This window comes from Lithobates pipiens, unplaced genomic scaffold (assembly GCF_037356315.1).
Source record: "Lithobates pipiens isolate NorthernLeopardFrog02 unplaced genomic scaffold, aLitPip1_a1.2 Scaffold_22, whole genome shotgun sequence".
Classification (NCBI taxonomy): Eukaryota; Metazoa; Chordata; class Amphibia; order Anura; family Ranidae; genus Lithobates; species Lithobates pipiens.
In genome coordinates this window covers 139,728,938-139,753,381 of record NW_027507784.1, presented here as the reverse complement: position 1 = coordinate 139,753,381, position 24,444 = coordinate 139,728,938, and the positions used below count along the sequence as shown (strand labels likewise).

At 38.8% G+C, this 24,444-nt stretch overlaps 1 protein-coding gene across 11 annotated transcripts in view; it reads left to right on the top strand.

Moving 5' to 3' along the window:
* UNC80 (unc-80 subunit of NALCN channel complex) overlaps positions 1-24,444 on the top strand; it is a 318,404-nt gene that overhangs the window by 199,072 nt on the left and 94,888 nt on the right. For all 11 annotated transcript variants that reach the window (XM_077448370.1, XM_077448371.1, XM_077448372.1 and 8 more), the window contains 12 exons: positions 2,043-2,223; positions 2,335-2,603; positions 8,306-8,440; positions 13,198-13,339; positions 14,538-14,634; positions 14,755-14,925; positions 15,941-16,033; positions 16,124-16,342; positions 16,450-16,650; positions 19,937-20,060; positions 20,265-20,390; positions 22,888-23,011. In XM_077448370.1, coding sequence (XP_077304496.1) covers positions 2,043-2,223; positions 2,335-2,603; positions 8,306-8,440; positions 13,198-13,339; positions 14,538-14,634; positions 14,755-14,925; positions 15,941-16,033; positions 16,124-16,342; positions 16,450-16,650; positions 19,937-20,060; positions 20,265-20,390; positions 22,888-23,011 — 1,882 coding nt within the window. The remainder of the gene's footprint in view (positions 1-2,042; positions 2,224-2,334; positions 2,604-8,305; positions 8,441-13,197; positions 13,340-14,537; positions 14,635-14,754; positions 14,926-15,940; positions 16,034-16,123; positions 16,343-16,449; positions 16,651-19,936; positions 20,061-20,264; positions 20,391-22,887; positions 23,012-24,444) is intronic.

Here is a 24,444-nt window from a genome sequence, read left to right as displayed (position 1 = left end):
AGGTATGGATCCGGTTTGTTGTAGCCCCGCAGGGACCTGCACAGAGCTGAAGTTTTATTTGACCAACCACCATAGACACTGGCGAAAAAACTGAGGTGCCTCCCATATGGGAGGGGTTATATAGGGGAGGAATTCTCCTTAATTGGGGTCAACCAGTGTCCAATCACCAGAGGTGCCTATATAACCCACTATGTAATGAAGCTCCTGTGTCCCGTGATGTATGATCAAGAAAAGTATTTGACCTCTTTGAAAAACATAACTTAGCCCTTGGTGCCAAAACCCTTGTTGGCAATCACAGAGGTCAGACATTTCTTGTAGTTGACCACCAGGTTTGCACACATCTCAGGAGGGATTTTGTCCCACTCCTCTTTGCAGATCTTCTCCAAGTCATTAAGGTTTCAAGGCTGACGTTTGGTAACTCAAACCTTCAGCTCCCGCCACATATTATCTATGGGATCAAGGTCTGGAGACTGGCTAAGGACACTCCAGGACCTTAATGTGCTTCTTTTTGAGCCACTCCTTTGTTGCCTTGGCCGTGTGTTTTGACTTATTGTCATGCTGGAATACACACCATGACCTATTTTCTATGCCCTGGCTGAGGGAAGGCACATATGAAAAAGTAGCTGGTAATTGCCAACATCCCTGAAATGACTAAGAAAAGAGAACCCTCATATATGGGATTTTCAACAGTAACAAGGAGTAGAAAGAACTAAAGAAATTAGTTCTAAGTTACATAAGTTAAACAAATAACTTATGTTTTAAGATAAAATTTAACAAAAAAAGTATATACCACACATTACACAATGTTTTAAAAAATAAGCAAACATAGTATACTCAGATTTCCATTAAGGAGCCCCAGACAAGGCACCCCAGATGGGGAACACCCAATGTGTTTCGAAATTCCCTTTTTTATTCTCCTTCAGGGGTGTATAAGCATTTGGAAAAAGGAGTTACTTTCTGTATGAAGATGCTAGGGTGTTAGAAATATAGTCATCATTAAAAGTCCAAAACATCATATACATATTGTGATGTGTTCTATATACTCTATGATGTGAATAAAGTTCTTTTGTTACATTTTTTTTGATTTTACCTTTAGAGCCAGTTCACACTGCTGCGATTCTGCTGCGGACCAAAAAAAGGGTCCTGTGTGGGTTTGGTCCGAATGCGATGCAAATTCAGCCATACTATCTGTATGGCTGGATTCGCATTGCACGTACATCGCATGGGAATTGCGAATAATTGCACCAACTATTGTCACCCTCTCACCAAGCTGCTTGGCAGTGGTCTTGTAGCTCATTCCAGCCTTGTGTAGGTCTACAATCTTGTGTCCGGTATCCTTGGACAGCTTTTTGGTCTTGGCAATGGTGGAGAGATTAGAATCTGATCGATTGATTGCTTCTGTGGACAGGTGTCTTTTATACAGGTAACAAGCTGAGATTAAGAGCACTCCCTTTAAGAGAGTGTTCCTAATCTCAGATTGTTACCTGTATAGAAGATACCTGGGAGCCAGAAATCTTGCTGATTGATACTTATTTCACTCCCTAAAATGCAAATAAATGTATAACTTTTTTGAAATGCGTTTTTCTGTTTTTTTTCTGTTGTTGTTCTGTCTCTCACTGTTAAAATACACCTACCATTAAAATGATAGACTGATCATTTCTTTTTCAGTGGGCAAATGTACAAAATCAGAAGGGGATCAAATACTTTTTTCCCCTCACTGTATCTGGAGACATGTATTGGCTTATTGCAGTGATGGCGAACCTTGGCACCCAGATGTTTTGGAACTACATTTCCCATGATGCTTAACTACACTGCAGAGTGCAGGATCATCATGGGAAACGTAGTTCCAAAACATCTGGGGTGCCAAGGTTCGCCATCACTGGCTTATGGCAATGGCAATCATTTTTTAATTGTTGTGACTGTGCTGAGACCATAAAACAACAAAGACCGTAAAATTGGCTGCTGTGGCTTTTTTGCTCTTATTGTATTTATATATAACTTCAATATGAATATATAATCTGTCATATACCTAATATCCTCAGGTGTTTACTAGAAAACTTGAGGAAGTTGGAAGAGTTCTATTCCTAATATCCCTAACCCAAAAGATCCCTCCTGCTCATAAGCAGTCTCATGTATCCATGCTTCAAGAAGATCTTTTACGTCTACCTTCTTTTCCAAGAAGTGCTGTTGATGCAGAGTTCTCACTTTTTAGTGATCCACAAGGTAAACCGTTACTCTACACAAACATGTATTGATGTGCTATGTTAACATTTTTAGAATTTCGCAGTCATGATTGCTAAGTGACAAATTCATTATTTTTGCTTATTCCATTAGGTGGCAAAGAACTGTTTGGCTTGGATACATTACATAAAAGCCTGTGGATAAAGCTGCTGGAGGAGATGTTCTTGGGCATGCCCAGTGAATTTCCTTGGGGAGATGAGATAATGCTTTTCCTTAATGTCTTTAATGGTGCTTTAATTCTTCACCCAGAGGACAGTGCCCTTCTCAGGCAATATGCAGCTACTTGTATCAACACAGCTGTTCATTTCAACCATCTCTTTTCATTGAGTGGGTACCAGTGGATTCTGCCCACTATGCTCCAGGCAAGTGAAAGATAGATGATTGTGTTGATTGTGAAAGGTATGAAAAGGTGATTGATTTTGGCAAGAGATTAAATAATTGTCACTTACCTACTGGAGGAACCAGATGAGGTAAGGGTGGCATCTTTTACACCTCCAGCCCAGGGTTTCTGATAGAGCTGACAGGTGGCAGAAGTGCCTTGTAGGCTTGTTCAATATAAGTTCTGGTAGGCAGGAGACTCTGTTCAAGTGAGCAAGAGATTTACTGAACCCTGGATGATGCCAGCAGGCCCATAAATGGTCACTAGAACAGTAGGAAGATGTGGCAACTTCAGGCAGATAACTGGTGACAGTAACAGGAGGGTGATGTGCTGACTGCACTTATATAGGAGCCAGCAATAGCCAAGCAGACATGGTGCAGACGCAGTAGACTGGATCAGGTACAGATATGACAGAAGGTAAATAATCCGAGTTCAGTCCTGGCAGATCAGTTACAGATGGAGAAGACGGAAACGTAAGCAAGGTACAATGTGGCTAGCACTATGCCTATAGGCAATAGAAGATCAAGACAAGCTGGAACAGTAATGGGTAGATAATTGGGAAACTAGACATGTGCACTACTGAAAAAAAATGGATTTTCGTTTTCGTTATATTTGGTTTTGTTTTCGTTTATCGGATCATTCGTTACTTCGGATTACTCATAACTTCAGATGCATTCATGTTCATTCCATTCCATTCGTTTAGATGCAGCATTTGTTACTTTGGATGATTTGTAACTTTGGATACATTCGTATTCTTTACATTTCATTTGTTTAGATGCAGCATTTGTTACTTCAGTTAATCTTGGATGCATTTGTATTCGTTACGTTTGCTAACAGTTACTTTAGCCAAATGTGAAAGGAAATTACAATATCTATAATTTAATAGTTTATAATAATAATAAATAATGATAATAATAATAACCTATATTAATAGTTAATAATTTAATGAGTATAGAAAATACGAAAAAAAATCAGAATTTAATCCAGTTGTTAAACTCGTAGGTTGAATAGTTTTCCCTTCTTTCGTATTTTCATTCTTTTGGATTTTTGTTCTTTTGGGTTTTCATTCTTTCATATATTCGTTCTTTCTGAAAAATAGTTTCTGTATGAATTTGTCAAAAGAGTCGTTCATTCGGATGCTTTCGAATGAACGAATATGCCAAATTTCATCTGGAAACAAATTTGTAGCAAAACTTTGCAAACAAATTGCACATGTCTATGGGAAGCACAAGCCAGAGATCACAGGTACTGTTGAAGACTAGTCAGCAGTGAGCCAATGTAGATGCCTCATTTCATTGGCCCGTTTGATGCCAAAACAGTAAACAAGCCTGCATCCACACACATGCTGTGAAATGTCATGGAAATTGAGTTACGCACAGCAAAATCCTGTAAAAGAATTGATTATTTGCTCCTAATTGTTTTTATCAGTTTTGCTGCAGCAAGGAAAGAAAAAATACACGCCGAGTATGTTTCTGAAACTGTTCTATTTATTATGGAGCATTTGGGTTTTATACACACGCTTTCATAAAAAGAAAGCAACAATAAAATGTACTTTTAATGTAAGACCCCTGTCACACAGGGTAGATCCATTTTGATGGACTCCGTTGATCCCCGCTGAGCAGGCAGATGACAGGTACTTCTCTGCTCACTGTGCTGAGATGGACCTGTCAGAGCCCCGCTCTCAGGGCTCAAGTCCTCTACTTTTTCCACAGCAGGAACGCAGTACCCATTCGCAGCCGCATCCTGCAGGACTGTCCTTTAAACGGGTGTTGGCTTGACCGGGGGGGGGGGCAGAGGCTGCTGTGCTGCATTATGGGAGTTGTAGTCCAGACCTCACCCAAGTTCCTGGTCGCGGTGAGTGGTGTCCCATTCCACTCTCCCTTCCCAATTCCTCCTCCTTCATCCCACTGCCGCACACATGTCTCCACTACTACAGATATCACTGAGCCTCTGCTCTACGGGGCCACCGCTGCCACCTTATAGTCAATGGAGGAACGGCACAACACCACTGACAGCTCACCACTTCGCTGACAGGTCAGTTGCTATCTCACCGCCTCCCACTCGAGTTTCCACGAACTGCAGTGAAGGGGGCAGAGGACATTATTACTGTGGGTAATGGGTGAGTTCCCACATTTTTTTTCCCAGGACTTGACCCCTGCCCGCTCTCCTCTATGGGGAGATCAGATAAAAACGGACCGCCTGTCTGTTTTCATCCGATCCCATCCAATCCCTGGACGGATGGCAAACGTATCACCAAACGTATCACCATACACCATACATCTGCAACTACATCACTAAGAGATGGCCATTTGTTGTAGTTCTTTAACCTTACCAAGATCACCTTTCCTAATCACCTAAAGTTCACAAACACCTCTCTAAGGTAATCCAAAGCTAGCTTTTTTTCTAAACCTTCCTTCTTGAGTTGGTCCACTTCAGCATTTAACATACAGATATCAGTAGTAGTAAGATTTCTAATTGCTATCACCTTTAATTTCCAAAGATGCACACACCCCTCCATACACATGTGTGACCAGCAGCAAGCCTGCACAAGAGGGCCTGAACTAACATATGCCTACACATAGGTGGTTGCATGGACACACCATCTGTGCATTTCAGCACAACCTTCTTGACAGTGATATGCACAAGAGTTTACATTTTACCAATCAAAAAAGGTTGTATGTAGAGAAGAAACTAAATTACAAACCTAATCTGGAAGGGTAGATGGTATCCTGGCAATTAGGACATGGAAAATAGAAATATAATTTTGAATAAGTTTACCAGTGACATAAGGATCGATGTACTAAAGGATGTTCACTTTACAAACTGAAATTTCACTTTGAATGATAATTATGGCTTACTGGGCCTTGATAAAGTAATCATACCCCTTGAAACGTTCCAAATTTTGCCATGTTAAAACCAAAAACGTAAATGTATTTTTTGGGGGATTTTATGTGATAGACCAACACAAAATGGCACATAATTGTGAAGTGGAAGGAAAATGATATATGGTTTTCAAAATGTTTTACAAATAAATATCTGAAAAGTATAGCATGCATTTGTATTCAGCCTCCATTACTCTGATACCACTAGCTAAAATCGAATGGAACCTATTGCCATCAGAAGTCACCTAATTAGTAAATAGAGTCCACCTGTATGTAATTTAATCTCAGTATAAATACAGTTGTTCTGTGAAGCCCTCATAGGTTTGTTAGAGAACCTTAGTGAACAAACAGCATCATGAAGGCAAAGGAACACACCAGACAGAAATAAAGTTGTGGAGAAATTTAAAGCAGGGTTATAAAAAAATTCCCAAGCTTTGAACATCTCACAGAGCACTGTTCAATCCAGCATCCAAAAATGGAAAGAATATTGTACAACTGCAAACCTACCAAAATATGTCCGTCCACCTAAACTGACAGGCCTGGCAATGAGAGCATTAATCAGTGATGCAGCCAAGAGGCCCATGGTAACTCTGGAGGAGCTGCAGAGATTCACAGCTCAGGTAGGAGAATCTGTCCGCGGGACAACTATTAGTCGTGCACTCCACAAATCTGACCTTTATGGAAGAGTGGCAAGAAGAAAGAAATTGTTATAAGAAAACCATATGAAGTCCTGTTTGCAGTTTTGCAAGATGCCATGTGGGGGACACAGCAAACATGTGGAAGAAGGTGCTCTTGTCAGATGATACCAAAAACTTTTTTGGCCTAAAAGCAAAATGCTGTGTGGTGGAAAACTAGTACTGCACATCATTCTGAACACACCATCCCCACCGTAAAACATGGTGGCAGCATTATGTTGTGGGGATGCTTTTCTTCAGCAGGGACAGAGAAGCTGGTCAGAGTTGATGGGAATATAGATGAAGCCAAATACAGGGAAAACATGTGAGTTTGTAAAAGACTTAAGACAGGGGCAGAGGTTCACCTTCCAGCAGGACAACAACCCTAAACATACAGCCAGCGCTACAATGGAATGGTTTAGATCAGGGGTGCTCAACCTGTGGCTCTCCAGCTGTTGCAGAACTACAAGTCCCATGAGGCATTGCAAGGCTGACAGTTACACAAGCATGACTCCCAAAAGCAGAAGCATGATGGGACTTATAGTTCTGCAACAGCTGGAGAGCCACAGGTTGAGCACCCCTGGTTTAGATCAAAGCATATTCATGTGTTAGAATGGCCCAGTCAAAGTCCAGACCTAAATCCAATTGAAAATCTGTGACAACACTTGAAATTTGATGTTCACAGATGCTCTCCATTCAGTCTGACAGAGCATGAGCTTTTTTGTAAAGAAGAATGGGCAAACATTTCACTCTCTAAGTTTGCAAAGTGTTTAGAGACATACCCAAAAAGACTTGCAACTGTAATTGCAACTAAAGGTGGTTCTACAAAGTGTTGACTCGGGGGGGCTGAATACAAATGCACGTCACACTTTTCAGATATTTATTTGTATAAAAAACATTGAAAACCATTTATCATTTTCCTTCCACCTCACAATTATGTGCCACTTTGTGTTGGTCTATCACATAAAATCCCAATAAAATACATTTATGTTTTTGGTTGTAACATGACAAAATGTTAAAGGGTATATATACGTTTTCAAAGCACTGTAACGTGATTAACGTCAACAGAAACGTGATAAAAACTGACTGTGCAAAGAATACTACTCAATCACATGCAAGGAAAAAAAAAACAGGGCTAAGGGAACAACTTCCTTGCAAAGTAAAAGTTCATTTTGCTAAGGGTACAGCCTATACTCCTTCAGTAAATCAACTCCAGGCTCACGTAAACCCACCAGAGACCTCCTCAGTGTTGGCAGATTGGCAGGGAGTGCATGTTGTAACTTCCATGTTGGTAATCATATTTTGTACACCAGTACTATTGTGTACATAATATTCTATCCAAACTCATGCTGTGCTAATCAGTTTGTTTAAAGCTGCACATGCTACATCACCCAGTTCATAGAATATTGCTTGTAAATGTCTATTATGATTCTTTGTGTTCCCTGAAAAGATTGAGGAGATAAAGAGTTGCATTGGAGTTAATTTACTAAATAAAAATATTCTTTTCACTTTGTAAGGACTTTTTAAGGGAAGTTTCCTCCAGAGCTTAGTGAATAAGGTGAATCACTGCTGGCTTCCATCATCTAGTTACAGTATGTGCTAGAAAAAAATACATTTTTTTCTTATTTTCCTTGCACTTGATTGGGTATTCTTTGTAAAGCTAAATTTAGGCACATTCACTGAGCTCTATGGATAATTCCCTTGCAAAGTAAACAGCCTATTTGCCTCTGGTATATCAACGCCATTATATCATGTTTATCAGCGTGATGTGAATAGGTTTAATATAGAATTAAAATATGAGGATGGCAGTAGAACTATCTTTATATCTTATTTAGCAGACCCGACAGTGGACTCTTGAATAATGTTTAGAAGGGTTTTTAATCATTCATACAATAAAGGATAGACAGGGGCATCGGATTCTCTAACATGATATTCTTTAGTATGATCAACAGTGCATTTGAGGCTTAAGAAATAATGGAGATGTTGATACAGCATGGCTAAATGTAACTCATTGAAATGCACTGCTTCATTGTTATCCTGTCTTGTGTGAGATAACAAATTGTGTTTATGTCATTAATACAAAATACAATGCAACACAAAATTAAAAGCCACTCTTTTCTTTTATTCAGGTATATGCTGACTATGAAAGTAACCCTCAACTTCGCAAAGCTATCGAGTTTACCTGCAGACAGTTCTACGTACTGCATCGTAAGCCATTCGTGCTTCAGTTGTTTGCCAGTGTTGCACCTCTCCTTGATCTTCCGGTAAGAGTCTCCCTGCCATGGATTTATTTCATTTGTTTAATTGACTAAATGTCATGATTAAGCCCTTGTCTATGATATCTGTCCTTGGACTATGCTAACATGTATTATATAAAGTTATTCTATAGATCAGAGCTACCAGTTTTGTTTATGTTGAACTTTATAATTTGGTGCCCCATCTCTCTAGAACCCCTATCACATTTTCATTGTTCTGGGAGATAAGAAAAATAGTAGGCTCAAATGAAAAAGTTTTAACACAAAGATAAGACTGTCTAATTTAGCCACGTGACTCTAATTTTCAAATCTCATTAGACTCAAAAAGAACTCTCACTTTAAAAAAAAATATATATATATATACTTATCCTGGTGTGAATTAAACCTACTGTGTAATGTTCACTATAACCTATTGTCATTTGAGGATGCCAAAAGTCATGAGAGAATTTCACTGCCCTAATGTTATGTTGATAAGTCTCAGGCTATTCTAAATTATGATCTTTTTTTTATTCTTTATTTAATTTTACAAACTTACATGTTACAAAAATATACATGTAACAAAATTCAACTATCTAAATACCCTACCCCCCTCCCGCACCCCCCCCCCCCCCCCGCACCAATATTTCTGTTAATCAAGGCAGAACTTTTTTTTCCCCTCTACTACTACTTCTTATTACATTCCCTTAATCACCTATTTTCAGCTCTTACTCCAAACTTCTTTTCTGATTCATTTAGTAAATTCAATCATATACCTCCAGGAGTTTTTAAACGTATCCCATTCTTCCCATTTATCTTTCCAATCTTGATCCGCTTCTCCTATTAGGTCATCCTCACTATCCTCTTCCCTCTCTAATTTTTGTATCCTATTCACTCCAATTATCCAATCTTGAATTTTAGAGCTTTCTGTGTCCTGCCATTTTTTGGAATTAAGCTCTTTGCTACATTGAGCAAAGTTGGGGTAAGTGAAGCTTTATATTGCCTTATTGGTACATGAGTCCAATGGAATAAACATGTCCATGGGTCCTCAGAAATGTTTCCATGGGTGAGTAATTCTATAAGCTCTATTATCTCCCCCCAGTATTTTCTAATGGTAGGGTACTCCCACCAAATGTGGTACATCATACCTTTATCTCTACACCCTCTCCAACACTCTGAGGATCCTTCTTGCTGGAAATGCTTGATTCTCTCAGGTGTAAGATACCATCTTGCCAGACATTTATAGTTTGTTTCTGCCATCCTGGCGTCTATTGATGAGCCTTGAGTCAGTTTCAAAATGTTACTTAATCTCGGTGTAGTGCAATTGATTCCTATTTCCCTTTCCCAACTCTTGACATATGGAGAGGCATCCAATCCCTCCCCCTCGGAGAGGATTTTATATAAACAGGTTATTTTATTTTTAGAGTTCCCATTCGTGATCCAACTCTCCATCAGGGTAAGCTCTTCTCCCAATCTGATTGGGTTTGGTAGTTTCTCCACAAAACTTTTCAATTGGATATACCTCCGTATTTTTGTCACCATTTTTTACTATATCTTTGAGTTGTAGATTAATATTTTTAATCCAATTTCCCCCCACTACCCATCCACCTGGCTCAAAGAATTCATTATCCTTTAAATAAATCAGTGGTGAATTATAGTTCAATTTTTTGTGTATGAGCAATCTATCCCATGCCTTAAAAATTGTGTTTGTAATATCATGTGCATTTTGATCCATTGTTCTAAATTGAGATGGATTCCATATTATGTGTCCTAAAAGTGAATTGCTCAGAGTGTATTCTATATTTAACCATGTTTTGTCACCGCTCTCTTTTGCCCATTTGTTTAATCGTGAAAGTATCACCGTATTATAATATTTTTTTAAATCCGACAATGCTAGGCCTCCCTGATGCTTACCTAAACATAAAGTGGTAGCCGCAAGGCGAGGTTTTTTATTTCGCCATATGAAACTCCAAATTATTCCTTTCAATATTCTGAAAAAGGATTTCGGGATTGTTATAGGGAGCATTTGGAATTTATAGAGAATCTTGGGGGTTATCATCATTTTTACGGCGTTTATTCACCCAAACCATGACAAGGTGCAGTAAGATGTTTTTTTGGTTTCTCTCCTTATTTCATCTAGTAGTGGGATGTAATTTATCATATACATTTTCCATAAGGTGTCAGTCAATCTAACCCCTAGATATTTAATCTCCTCCTTCCATGGGAAGTGGAATTCTTTTGAAAGATTTTCTGTTTTCTTTATATTAACATTTAACATCTCCGATTTATTCAAGTTTATTTAAAAATTTTAAATTATTCCAAATTTTTTTAAGACTTTTAGCAGATTAGGGATCATTATCCTAGCCTTTGTAATGAAGAAGAGCACGTCGTTAGCAAAAGCTGCTAACTTGTACTCCTCCTCTCCCAACCTAATCCTCCTGATGTCCACGCTACCCCTGATATAAGCCAATAGAGTTTCTAGGGATAGTATGAACAACAGGGGTGAAAGTGGACACTCTTGTCTAGTGCCTTTCTTCATTACAAATGGCTGAGAGGAAATGCCATTCACTTTTACTGTCGTTTGGGGATCCTTATACAACACCTTAATCTAACTAATCATCCTGGGGCCAATTCCCCTGGCCTCCAGCGATTTCAACATGTAGCCTCAGTCTACCCTGTCGAATGCCTTTTCGGAATCTATCGACAGGAGTAGGCTGGGGTCTCCGACGATCCTAGCGGCCTGTAGGAGCAGTAGGACCCCATTATCCTTTCCTTCTCTGCCAACTACAAAGCCGACCTAGTCCGGGTGGACCAGCTCGGCCATCTTTTCCCTCAATCTGTTGGTGAATACACTTGCAAATTTAGTGTCGTTATTCTAAATTATGTTTTAATATTGTGTCATCTAGTCAGCTGACTACTGACTCTTGGCAACCGTTTTTATTGTTATAATGATACATATAGTGATAATGTAACTGTCCAGTGAGTCATCTTATAAGGATATTGAATACAGAAGCAAGTAGTCAGGTCTTACATCAAATGCCAGCTACCCTTCAGTAGGTTTTAGGTCTTTGAGTGAAAACTGGAGCAGATGTAGGAAAGCCATGAAAACATGGAGAGAACATCTGTACATATGTACAACTTATATTTTATACAGATGATCACTAGCACATGGAACCCAGGAACATTTTATCAATATTTTTTTTTTAAGAAAATACAGTATATACCATGCAGCAATGTATTATTCAAGACACACATGGTATGTAAGGTAATGTCTACAAGCCTGGAAAAATCACTTTCTAAATGGATATAAAACTGGCTAAAAGACTGTATTCAGAGAGTAGTGGTTAATTATTTATACCCTAATTGGTTTAAGTGTTGTACCCCAAGGTTAAGTGTTGGGACCCTTACATTTTAATATATTTATAAATTATATAGAGTCTGAGATTAAAAGTACCATTTCAGTTTTTTCAGATGATACCAAGTTATGCAGTGGAATAATGTCCTTTCAGGATGTCTCCAATTTACAAGCGAACCTCAATGCATGTTTTTTTGGGTGACTATGTGGCAAATGAGGTTTAATGTTGGTAATTGTAAAGTTATGTATTTAGCGGCTAAAAACATGCATGCATCTTACATACTAGGAGGAGAATAGCTGGGGGAGTCAATGGTGGAGGTGATTCTGAGTGTTCTGGTAGATCATAGGCTTAATAATAGCATGCAATGCCAAGCTGCAGTTTCCAAAGTAAGCAAAATCTTTTCTTGTATTAAGGGAGTTTTAGACTGCAGAGAGAGAGATTTAATTTTGCCCCTGTACAAATCATTAGTAAGAACTCATCTGAAATATGCCATTCAATTTTGGAGACAGGTTCACAAAAATGATATCGGGGAAATGGAGAAAGTGCAGAGAAGGCCAACCAAACTGATAAGAGGCATGGAGGAGCTCAACTATGATTAAACTGAATTTGTTCTCTTTTAAGAATTGAAGATTAAGGGGGAATATGGTCCACTTGTACAAATACATAAATGGTCCATATAGTGACTTGGTGGTGAGTTATTCATTTTAAGGTCATCACAGAATACATTATTTACATCTGGCATTCTTTACAGAGGCATTCTTTACATCTGGAGGAAAGGAGACTTAACCGCCAAGTATGGAAAGGTTTCTCCACAGTAAGAGCTGTGAAAATGTGGAATAGATTCCCTCAAGAGCTGGTTCTGGACAGCTCAGTAGATTGTTTTAAAAACGTCCTGGATTATTTCCTAAATGCACAAAATATAACTGGATACTAATATTTATAGGTAAACTTGATCCAGGGAATATCCGATTGCCTCTTGGGGGGGATCGGGAAATATTTTTTTTCCCCTGCGGGAACAAACTGGATCATGCTTTATTGGGGTATTTTGCTTTCCTCTGGATAAACTATGGGTATAATATTGTGTATATTGAGGTTTTCTATTTGTGTGTGTGTGTGTTTTGTTTTGTTTTTCTCTGTGGGTTGAACTGGTTGGACTTTTTGTTGGCATCTCTTTTATTTATTTTTTTCAATCAGACTAACTATGTAAGATATAATTTTATTATAAGAATCAAATCCATATGTTCCAATAACTGAAGGAGACCTTTTACTAGAAGAAGGTTTAATATGATTCATTATTAAACAAAACATCTACAATTTATTGTGTGCTTGTTTGTGACATATAAGAATCTTGGTATATTAATATCAGTTTGAAACTTTTATTTTTCATTATATTTGTATTGTATTTATCTTCTAACACAACACGTTAATCCACAGGATGGTGTAAGCAGTGGCTCTTCTAGCAAAGGTGTGTCTTCTCAGTGCTTGTTTGACCTTCTCCAGTCTTTGGAGGGAGAAAAAGCTGATAATCTAGATATCCTGGAACTTGTGAAAGCAGAGCGTCCCCTTAAATCATTAGGTAACTACATTCTAAATATACAAAACATAGAAAAACCCTTTAAAGAATGAAATAAAGAAAAATGCAGCTTGTGCTTTTGACTTTAGTGATTTTAAAAACCTAAAGGAGATGTTGCCAACTTCCCCATTCATAGTAAAGTGACACTGTCTATGTAGAGGGCCCCCCAACCCATTGATACTCATCTTGCTATTGCTGCCTATGTCACTATTTCAGATTTCTCAGCCAGCAAAAATATTTGGTGTGGGAAGCATGTGACCTTTGCCCAAGTGAAAACACAGTTTTAGCAGCCAATCACTGGGCAAGAGGCAGATGGATTGAAAGCACTGCCCCCCTTGTGTCCAACACCACTTACACTGAGGCAAGGTGAGTATCAGTGGGTCTAAGGGATCCTTTTACAGACACTGCCGCTTTACCTCTGAACATGGTAACAATGTCTCCTCAAAGTTGTTAAGAAGTGGGTAGCCGCTACTTCCTTAACAAATTATGAGTCATCAGCTGTCAGCAGGAAACGGTAAAAAAATGTCAAATGTAAATGTAAAAATGTAAAATCTAAATGTAAAAAAAAATGGCGACGATAAAAATTTAGAAAAAAAAAACAGCATAGGGTCTTCTCTCCCCCCCCCCCCCAATCCATACCAGGCCCTTCGGGTCTGGTATGGATTTTGAGGCTAACGCACATGCCAAAATTAAAGAAAACCCCCCCCCCCCACTGCAAAGCACCCCCCTATGTTGAGGGCATGTGGCCTGGTATGGTTCAGGAGAGACGGGGTGCCCACACCATTTATTTTATTTTTTTGGCATGAAGGTTGACGTAAAGGTTTTTTTTGCCAGTACTTGCCGGAAAATCCCCCTGACAGCTGATGACCCATGTTTGGTAAGAACACGGCAACCACCCACTCCTTAATAACCAGGTTGTTTACTGGTTGTTAAGGATGGCGGCAGCTGTCGGCTCCTTAAATATCGCCTGCGAGGAGAACTACTTACTTACCACATGCATTTTTACATTTTATTTTTGTGAATTTATTTTCTCTCCTGTTTTATGTGGTAATTACCTCATAAAGCAATAGGGAATTGACATTTTCAGGATCGCATGTGGTATTTGGGAAAATACCTAAATACTACATGCTATCTAGTTCTCTAAATGCAGTCTCAAGGGGAGTACCAACAGTTAACCTGCTTGTGTTTCAATTATATCTAGATTTCTGTTATGGCAATGAAGACATGGCATTCTCCATCAGTGAGTGCATAAAGCTATGCGTAACAGTGGTAGCCTATGCTCCAGAGTCATTTCGCAGGTAACTAGCCTCTGCTGAGGTCTTAATAGTTTGAAGTGAAGGTATGGGTCTAGGAAATTAAAATTATGTACAAGGAAAAAAAAAAAATTTGTATGAGTTTTCAAAATATTCACTTCACAGCCTCCAGATGTTGATGGTGCTGGAAGCCCTGGTTCCCTGCTATTTGCAGAAGTTAAAACGGCAGACAACACAGTTGGAGACAGTGTCAGCGGCTCGTGAAGAAATTGCTGCCACTGCTGCCTTGGCCACATCACTTCAGGCTCTTCTTTATAGTGTAGAAGCTTTAACAAGGTAAATGATGTAGTATTCAAACAGGAATCCTAGTTTCTGGCCCCACATTGGGGTTTTTATGACTCCTTGCAAACTTCTGTGTTTCAGTGTTTTTCCTTCCTAGGGAAAAAGTATTATTCTACCCTTCCTTTTAAACTCATTATGCATAAATAAAATGAAAAGTCGTTTGGCATATTTCTTCCTTATATTTTTAAGGTCAGTATTAAAAAAAAAACTATTGAAGTTGACAAAGAGAGACAATGTGCCAGTCAAGTTCCTCCACCCCAAACTCGATCATCCATGTCCTTATGGACCTTGCTTTGTGCACTGGTGCACAGTTATATTGAAACAGGAAGGGGCCATCTCCAAACTGTTCTCACAAAGATGGAAGCATGAATTTGTCCAAAATATCTTGGTATGCTAACTCCTTAAGAATTCCCTTCACTGGAACTAGGGGGCCAAGCCAACCCCCTGAAAAACAACCCCACACCATAATCCCCCCTCCACCAAATGATTTGGACCAGTGCACAAAGCAAGGTCCAAAAGGACATGGATGGGCAAGTTTGGGGTGGAGAAACTTGACTGAGTCCTGATCTCAACCCGACATAACACCGTTGGAATGAATTAAAGCGGAGACGCTTTCTTGTCCAACATCAGTGCCTGACCTCACAAATGCGCTTCTGGGAGAATGGTCAAACATTCCCATAGACACATTCCTAAACTTTGTGGACAGCCTTCCCAGAAGAGATGAAGCTGTTATAGCTGCAAAGGGTGGGTCAACTCAATATTGAACCCTACGGACTATGACTGGGATGCCATTAAAGTTCATGTGCGTGTAAAGGCAGGTGTCCCAAAACTCATGACAATATAGTGTATATTCCCAACTTTACCATAATCATTTTCCTACTAAAAACATTTTAAAAATACATTTTAAACTATTTCTTAAGTCTTGCATGTAACAATAAAATATATACAAAAATGGTTAACATTCTCTTGAAATTTAGTTTTTAGATATATTAACACAGAATATTTTTAGGCCCATGACAGCACCCCAGATGAGCCGAGGTGATCAAGGCCACAAAGGAGCCACAACAGCAAATCACACTATGTCAGCTGGGGTTAACCTGAGGTAATAATTCATTTCAATGTGTGATTTCACTGAATATTAGTTTCTTGTACAATATCAAATGAAAGGTTAAATCAATTACTTGTTTTTCAGAGATAATCTTCACCTGCTAGAAGAAGGTCAGGGACTACCCAGAGAAGAACTGGATGAGCGGATTGCTCGGGAAGAGTTTCGGAGGCCACGGGAGTCTCTGCTCAACATCTGCACAGAGTTCTATAAACACTGTGGTCCTAGGCTGAAGATTCTGCAAAACCTGGCTGGAGAACCACGTGTAACTTCTCTGGAACTCCTGGATGTGAAGTCACATATGAGGTTTGGATCTTACAGAATTGAAGATAATGAATAATATTGGCTCAAAAATGGTCATAAAATGTAGGAGTCCATAACCAATTCACAATTTTTCTTGTCTCTTATGTTAGGTTGGCAGAAATTGCCCATTCACTCCTGAAACTGGCACCTTATGACACCCAGACTATGGAGAGCAGGGGGCTCAAGCGATACATCATGGAAATGTTGCCCATCACAGATTGGACAGCAGAAGCAGTACGACCAGCCCTTATCCTCATCTTAAAGAGACTGGATCGTATGTTCAATAAAATACACAAAATGCCAACTTTAAGGTGAGCAGATGGAACAGAAACATGCATTGAGTTTCTGATGTTGCAAACCTTGAAGCAAGGGCATAATGCTTAATTACTTTCCTCTACTGCTGCCCACAAACAAGATTATGGTGGTTTCTTTGGGCAACAGCAGAGGAAAGCAACATATGAAAAAACAAAGGTAGGTAATATCTAGCTATGGACATAGTTTTACTATTTAAGCCAAAATTCAGAATGACGGATGCCCTTTCATAAATTACAGCAATACAATAAAAACTCTTTCAGGGAGAACATTAGAATAAAAAACTAACATTCATCCAGTAGAAAAAGACAGATAACCTTGAAAGCCTTAAGTGGCAGATTTTCCCTTACACGCTGGCTGCAAAAGGGTAAATATTTAATATAATTGTTTTATGTTATTTAATATTTGAATGATTAAAAATACATATTATTAAACGTTTTTCATATATATGAATATATACTTTATGTATATCTAACTAGCTGTATACGAGGGGTCTTCAAAAAGTTTCCACACTTTTATATACTGTACATAACTTAGTTAAAAAAATAAAAAAGAGCAGAAACTTTTTGAACAACCCTCAACACATTTTCTTTTAATGCACATCCCAAATCATGAAAATCAAAATCACAACCATCATTTATGTCAGGATTGCAAAGGGGATTTTATTCTTTTAACACTGAGAGATTTCACCACTTACTGACAGTAACTTAATTTGTAGCAAATTGAAATGAATATGCTTCTAATTATATAATAGTTAAATCAGTGTCAAAATACAGGGGGTATAGAAAAGAATCACCCCCTTTAAAATAATCACATTTTGTTGTTTTGCATCTTGAAATTAAGAGTAAATGCAGCTGGATAAAACAAAAACTGTGTCTGTCTTTATTTCAGGCTGCAAAGCAACAAAATGGGATTATTTAACCACTTCCCACCCGGCCAATGCACATATACGGCCGGGTGGGAGCCGTCTACTCCTGATAGGACATTCAGGAACGTCCATCAGGAGGAGCGGGATCGCACGCGCGCGTGCCCGCGCAGCGGCGCGATCCCGATGCGCCCGTGTCACCGGGACACGGCGCATCTCAGATCGGCAGGAGGGCTCTGTGATTGGCCCTCCTGATCACATGACGGCCGTGTCCAATCACGGCCGTCATGTGATGTAAACAAACAGCCGGTTGCTAGGCAATCGGCTCCTCCTCTCCTCACACAGAAGTCATCGCTGAGGAGAGGAGAGCAGATTGCTGCAGCCGGCTGATGATCAGTGAGTATGAGCTGTTTTTTACAGCTTTTTACTCACTGATCTTCAGTGTAGTGTAAACACACAACACACCACACAGTGTAAACACAGTCCCCACATATGTCCCCATAACACACATGTCCCCAAAACATACATGTCCCCAAAAAATAAAAACACATGTCCCTAATAATAAAAACATGTCCCCCACATATGTCCCACTAAAATCACTTGTCCCAATGATTATCTGCACACATATGTACGTGATCACCTGCACACATATGTACATGATCATTTGCGTACATATGTCCGTGATCACACAAACCAATTATTATACACTTAACGGAATTTTTTTTACCAAAAACATGTAGCAGAATACATTTTGGCTTAAATTTATGACAAAATTTGATTTTATTGGATTTCTTTTAAAATAGAAAAAAGAAAATATAGTTTTTTTTCCAAATTTCCGCTTTTTTGCGCTTATATCGCAAAAAATAAAAAACGGAGTCGTGAATAAATACCACCAAAATAAAGCTCTATTTGTGCGAACAAAATGATAAAAATTTAATTTGGGTACAGTGTAGCATGACCGCGCAATTGTCACTGAAAGCGCTAGAGCGATGAAAGCTGAAAATTGGGCTGGGAAGGAAGGGGGCGAAAGTGCCCTGTATTGTAGTGGTTAAAAAAAGGGGGGGGGCGTTCTTTTCTATACCCACTGTATTTGAATCCGTCATGCAGCATTAACCGTACATGGCCACTGATGCAAAGAGTAGTGGTGTGTAGTGATAAATTCATGTTTGTTCGTTTTTATTACTCTAAGCAGCAAAAAAAACTCATTCTGATTGGTTGCCCCCCATTGGCCTATTACTATAATCCAGGAATCGCCAGAGCTTGTTCACTATCACCCAGCACTTTATGCCTGCTTGTAGTTCTCTTTTTTCATAGTAACAGAGTCACTATAAAGCAAGGGGAGCATGCAGTTTTAGTCTTTCTTTAGAATGCTATGGGTGCTCCAAAACTTGGGGTACACCTCCCCCTGTGCCTTGACACATTTGGTGCAGTCTCTAAAGGAATCTACGGCTGTATAAAAGCACCTGAAGGTTCCTACTGTACCTCACCTATGTCAGTTTTCTAGTTTTTATGTAAGTCCAGGCAAACGTTAATATCTGAAGGTTTTCTTCTATGCTTAATGACCTTGTTATTCTGTTGCCATTTAATGTGGTGTACTTTTCACAGAATTTAAGCCATTTCATGACATTGTGCTCATAGCATCTTTTTTTAAAAGTCTACATTGTCATTCTCAAAATTAAGGTAATACATTTAAAATTACTGTCTCAATCACAAATTATCAAGTTTTCTATACTTGCAGATTTATGTTATTTTCACAAAACTTTAAAGCTTAACTCAAGAATTCAGCCACTTTCTAAAATATGCTATGCTACCTCCCCATGGACAGATCCCTTCTATTTACAACTGACAGTTTTACTGAGAGCCAGCAGTACAGCTATCACTATACTCTCATCACTCCGACAGGAGTGATGCTGCTTTATCACACAGCAACAGCTCTACCAACTCCTCCCCTCCGCTGTCCATTCACAGAAGGCATTGTATTTTGTGAATGGGTTCACATAATACAAAGCACTCTGTGATTGGGCATGATAATGGGAGGGACGGCAGAGCAGCTGCATACAACTCTGCAGTTGCAGGAGCTGAGACCAGAAGACCAGAAGGTCTAGCATGGTAAAGCAGGAAGTATAGCGATAGGTATGTTCCTAGCGCTCTGTAATAATGTTAATTGTAAATGAAAGAGGTATGTCCACAAGGTGGCATACACCTCATAAGACTTTACTACTTAACCTGGCATATTTTAAAAAGTGGCTGATTTATAGGAGTTCAGCTTTAATGAGCTATGATTGTAATTCACAAGATGTTTGATGATTATTTATGCACAGGAAGATGCCTGTGCTCCAATGAGTCAGATCTCCAATTTAGTTCTGAAGCCTCAATTTGCTGTTTTAATTTCTCTAATCTTACCTCCTGTTGTATTGCAGACGACAGGTTGAGTGGGAGCCTGCCAGCAATTTGATAGAAGGGGTTTGTTTGACACTTCAGAGGCAGCCAATCATATCCTTCCTGCCTCACCTTAGGTCACTGATCAATGTGTGTGTGAATTTGGTGAGTAAGCTTGTAATGGAGGGCCCTCCGTTTTGTAACCGGGTCACTGTCTTACACATCTGTGTTTAATTCCTGCATGCTCCGTGGAGCCACGTGTGAGGAAGTACTGAAATCTGTGTTGTTCGCATTCAGGGGTGTTTGTTTCCTGTTCACATTTTTTGCTTTTGATCTAACTGTCTGACCTATATTGCATTTACTTTACAGGTAATGGGTGTTGTGGGGCCCTCTAGTGTTGCAGATGGATTACCTCTCCTTCATCTTAGCCCATACCTTTCCCCTCCTCTACCCTTCAGTACAGCAGTTGTCAGGCTGGTAGCACTGCAGATACAGGTTAGTACATTACCTAATTTGTATCTAATTTCATTTTTTATTGTTGGTGACGCCGGAACTACTTATACTGTGTGTGTATGTTGTGAAGACATACAGATTCCTTTTACCCAGGACCTGTATGTGCAGCTCATTATACATTATCAGCACAATCACAGATAGCAAGAATAACTTGCCACAAACTTGTGGCAGTGTTTTATTGTAAACCTGTTAATTTGCTGGCAAGTTCACTGGCAAGTTGTACACTTGCAGAGCCTTTGAAGCATAAGTTCTAGTTGAAACTTTTCTAGTTTGTAGCAAATTTGCATGGCAAGTCTCTAGCAAGAGCAAAGTTGCAGTGGTGAGTCTACTCAATCCTTGAAGACGTCACATGACGAAGTAGGGCGGGTCGAAGTCGAAGGTGCTATTGCTATTGCCATTGCGTGTGGCGGTTCATACTCACGGTCTATGTTTAGCCCAGAGTTGTATGACAAACAAAGCTAAGCATATTTCCCTGGTGGAATTGTCTTTGTTTTAAATAAAAGCCTGTGATACAGTTTTATGCTATGGAAGCCTCCTTCCTTCTGTTTTTTTTTCCACATTGACCACTGTATCTCATGAAATTAGATACTGACTATATACCCATAAGGAGAGTAAGTTGTAGTTGGTGCCATATCAGAGACAATTCTGGCATGTCTGCTGGTTTATTACTTTACCAGCATAATGATCTGTTGAGTCCATTTGATTAAGAGTGGTGAAGGATTCACATTGCGGTGGAGCACTCTGTTAATCTGGAGATTGAAGATTTTTTGGAATTTCAATTTTTTTTGGGACTTCACATTATAATTTTAAGTAGAACTTTATATATTAGTTTTTCTTAATAAGTTGATGTTTTTAGATTTTCATTTGTTTAAAAATATTGTATGTATTATCATATGAGCACTTTTATGATTTGTTTTACAATATTGATTGGCACTGACTTTGTACTTGTACTTTATATTGGATATATTTTCTTGCACAATAGTTTTATATGAACAAGATTGTTGATATAGAGATATTTACCTATTAGAATATTGAGGATATTTGCGATTGTTGCACAGACCTGCACTACTCTTACTACGTCATATAGTCTACAGCAGGGATATGCAATTAGCAGACCTCCAGCTGTTGCAGAACTACAAGTCCCATGAGGCATAGCAAGACTCTGACAGCCACAAGCATGACACCCAGAGGCAGAGGCATGATGGGACTTGTAGCTTTGCAACAGCTGGAGGTGCGCTAATTGCATATCCCTGGTCTACAGCAAGAGCTCTGCAAGTCTGCAGGATGAAAATTCAGCCACAGTGACCCCTGTGGTGGGATGACTATTGCACAATATAACTGAATCAGAACTTGCAGCAGACTTGCAGAATGTTTGCAATGAAAGTTGAACTAAAGTAAGCCTGGTAAGTCAAGCAATGGCTTAGCAAGTCATTTTCAAATCTGCAGCACAATTGCTTGCTATCTGGGATGTCATTGTGATTGGGTGAATGACTACTGTGTGCATATGTGGGAGTAAAGCTGGCCATACATTATACAATTTCCTTCTTCAATTTCCTCTAGATTTACCTTCAACTATGTAGTGCAAGGACCTGCCTCATTGCATACAAATTTAAAGTGTTTAGGTTTGACCTCATATTATATGGTTTTTGGTAAATCTAAAGGAAAATTGTACAATAAAATTGTATAGTGTATGGCCAGCCTTATAACACCCCCCCCCCCCCCACCACCACCACCCCCACCCCCCACCACCACCACCCCCACCCCCACGGGTTTTCAGCCCACCAAGAGGCTGAAAACCCAGAAGAGGTCTGGGGATAACATGCCTGCCAGGGATCCAACAGTCACATCGCTGGAGTGAAGGTGAGTATTTTGTTAACTGTAGCTCCACTTTATATATAAACTTATAAAGTTTCCTGTTAAAGGTAACCTATCCTGAGAAAATACAGAGGCTACAGTTGCACTAAAAATACCAGATGCCCAGCTGTAAAGCTGGTCCTGTGGCTTTAATACTATTAGAGATCCTGATCTACAACAAGGATACAGATCAAATGTCTGACTTCACCCTGACCTTGTAATCTATATGCTTGTTCCAGGTTAATGACCTAGAAAGTACTGATACCAGACATAGCCAGGAAACTAACAATTTCAAAAAGAGGTCAACAATGGCAGCACCAAATATTATCTCAGCATGGGAACCTTGAAGTCCGTGGGCACAAAACCTTACACTCTGCTTCTAGCCATTCTGAGATTGGCATTTCAATACGCGATGGATTAAATCTTTTGTGACTGTATATATATTTATTTATACTTAAAAAATTTTTACAGTCAACATCTGATAAATTCTCATTTTTTCAGTGATGGGAGTTCATTCATTTTTGTGACATTATATTTATTTTTATAAACTTTATCACTTTGTTTAAAACAGAGAAATGCTACATGTTTAACAGCTCAGTGATGATGTGATTTATGTGTGATTTAGGCTTTAAAGGAGGATTTCCCCTTGAGTCATGTGATCTCACCTTTCACTAATTTGGAAAGACGAGAGGGGATGCTTCTCAACCTGCTCATTCCTTTTGTATTGACAGTTGGATCAGGAAGCAAAGGTTTGGCATATATGACATACAGTATCACTCCATACTTTTTTTTATTGTCTATCAATTCTTTATTCACTTTATTGCTGTCATTTTTACTAGTGGTTTTTTATTTTATAATGTCAATATCTCCTATTGAACTGCGTAGAATAAAGACTAAACATGATGAATCCTTTATATTTGAAAACCAAATAAACCAAAATGCAAATTTACACTGAAGATTTTCTTAATATTGCTTTGCACTAATCCAACCTCTGGACAATTAGCACCACAATGAAGTAAATCATCCCAAAAATATATGTATAATGACGTGCCGCGTTATTATAAAAAATGATCATCAAATATGACTTAGGTGCAGTCAAATAAAAAGCTTCCACATAAAATACATGAATAGGTAAACATCAATATTAAATAAAATAAAATAATTTTTGAATTACGGGATATTTATTATTGTGGTGCTAGCAGCCTTATCATATGGAAATAAACCAGAATGATGGATGCAGTGAATTAAATAAATAAATTAAGCTGCATTCCTATTTGTCTATCTGTATGGTGGTTCTTGGAAATTATAAATATATGGGAACTGATTATAAATATTCAAAAAACATTTAAGTGAATGTCAGTATTCACACTACAGTACAAAAACCATTTTTAATAAATACCATACAATAGAAGGTAAAGTTGACTTATTATTAAAATGTATACTTTATGTAGATCAAATGGACAGATGTAAGAATTTACATAATTATTTTGTGCAAACTGGCATTAACAAAAATTAAATTACATGTTGTTGTTGTTCAGTCGTTTAGTCGTGTCCGACTCTTTGTGACCTCATGGACCATTGCGCGCCAGGCCTTTCTGTCCTCCACTGCCTCCCGTAACTTGCTTAACTTCATGTTCATTGTTTCAGTGATGCTGTCTATCTTGTTTTTTGTCATCCTCTTCTCTCTGCTTTTTCCTTCCATGTTTCCCAGCATTAGCGTCTTTTCAAATAAGTTCTCTCTTCGCATTAGACGGCCAGAATATTCAGGGTTAATTTCCTTCAAGATTGACTCGTTTGATTTTCTTGCTGTCCAAGGGACTTTCAAGAGTCTTCTCTAACACCATAGTTCAAAAGCATAAATTCTTCGGCCATAGGTTACTACTGGGAATACCATAGATTTTATTATATGGCACTTTGTCAGTAGCGTTTTATAATGCTGTCTAGGTTTGCCATTACTTTCCTCCCAGAGGCAAGTCTGCCATGATCTTCACGCCTATTAAGATAAAATCTGTCACTGTTTCCAATTCTCTTATCTGCCAAGGAGTGATGGGACCAGTTGCCATGATTTAAGTTTTCTTAATGTTAAATTTCAGGCCAGCTTTTGCGCTCTCCTCTTTCACCTTCATTAAGAGACTCTTTAGTTCCTCTTCACTTTCTGCCATTAATGTGGTATTGTTTGCAT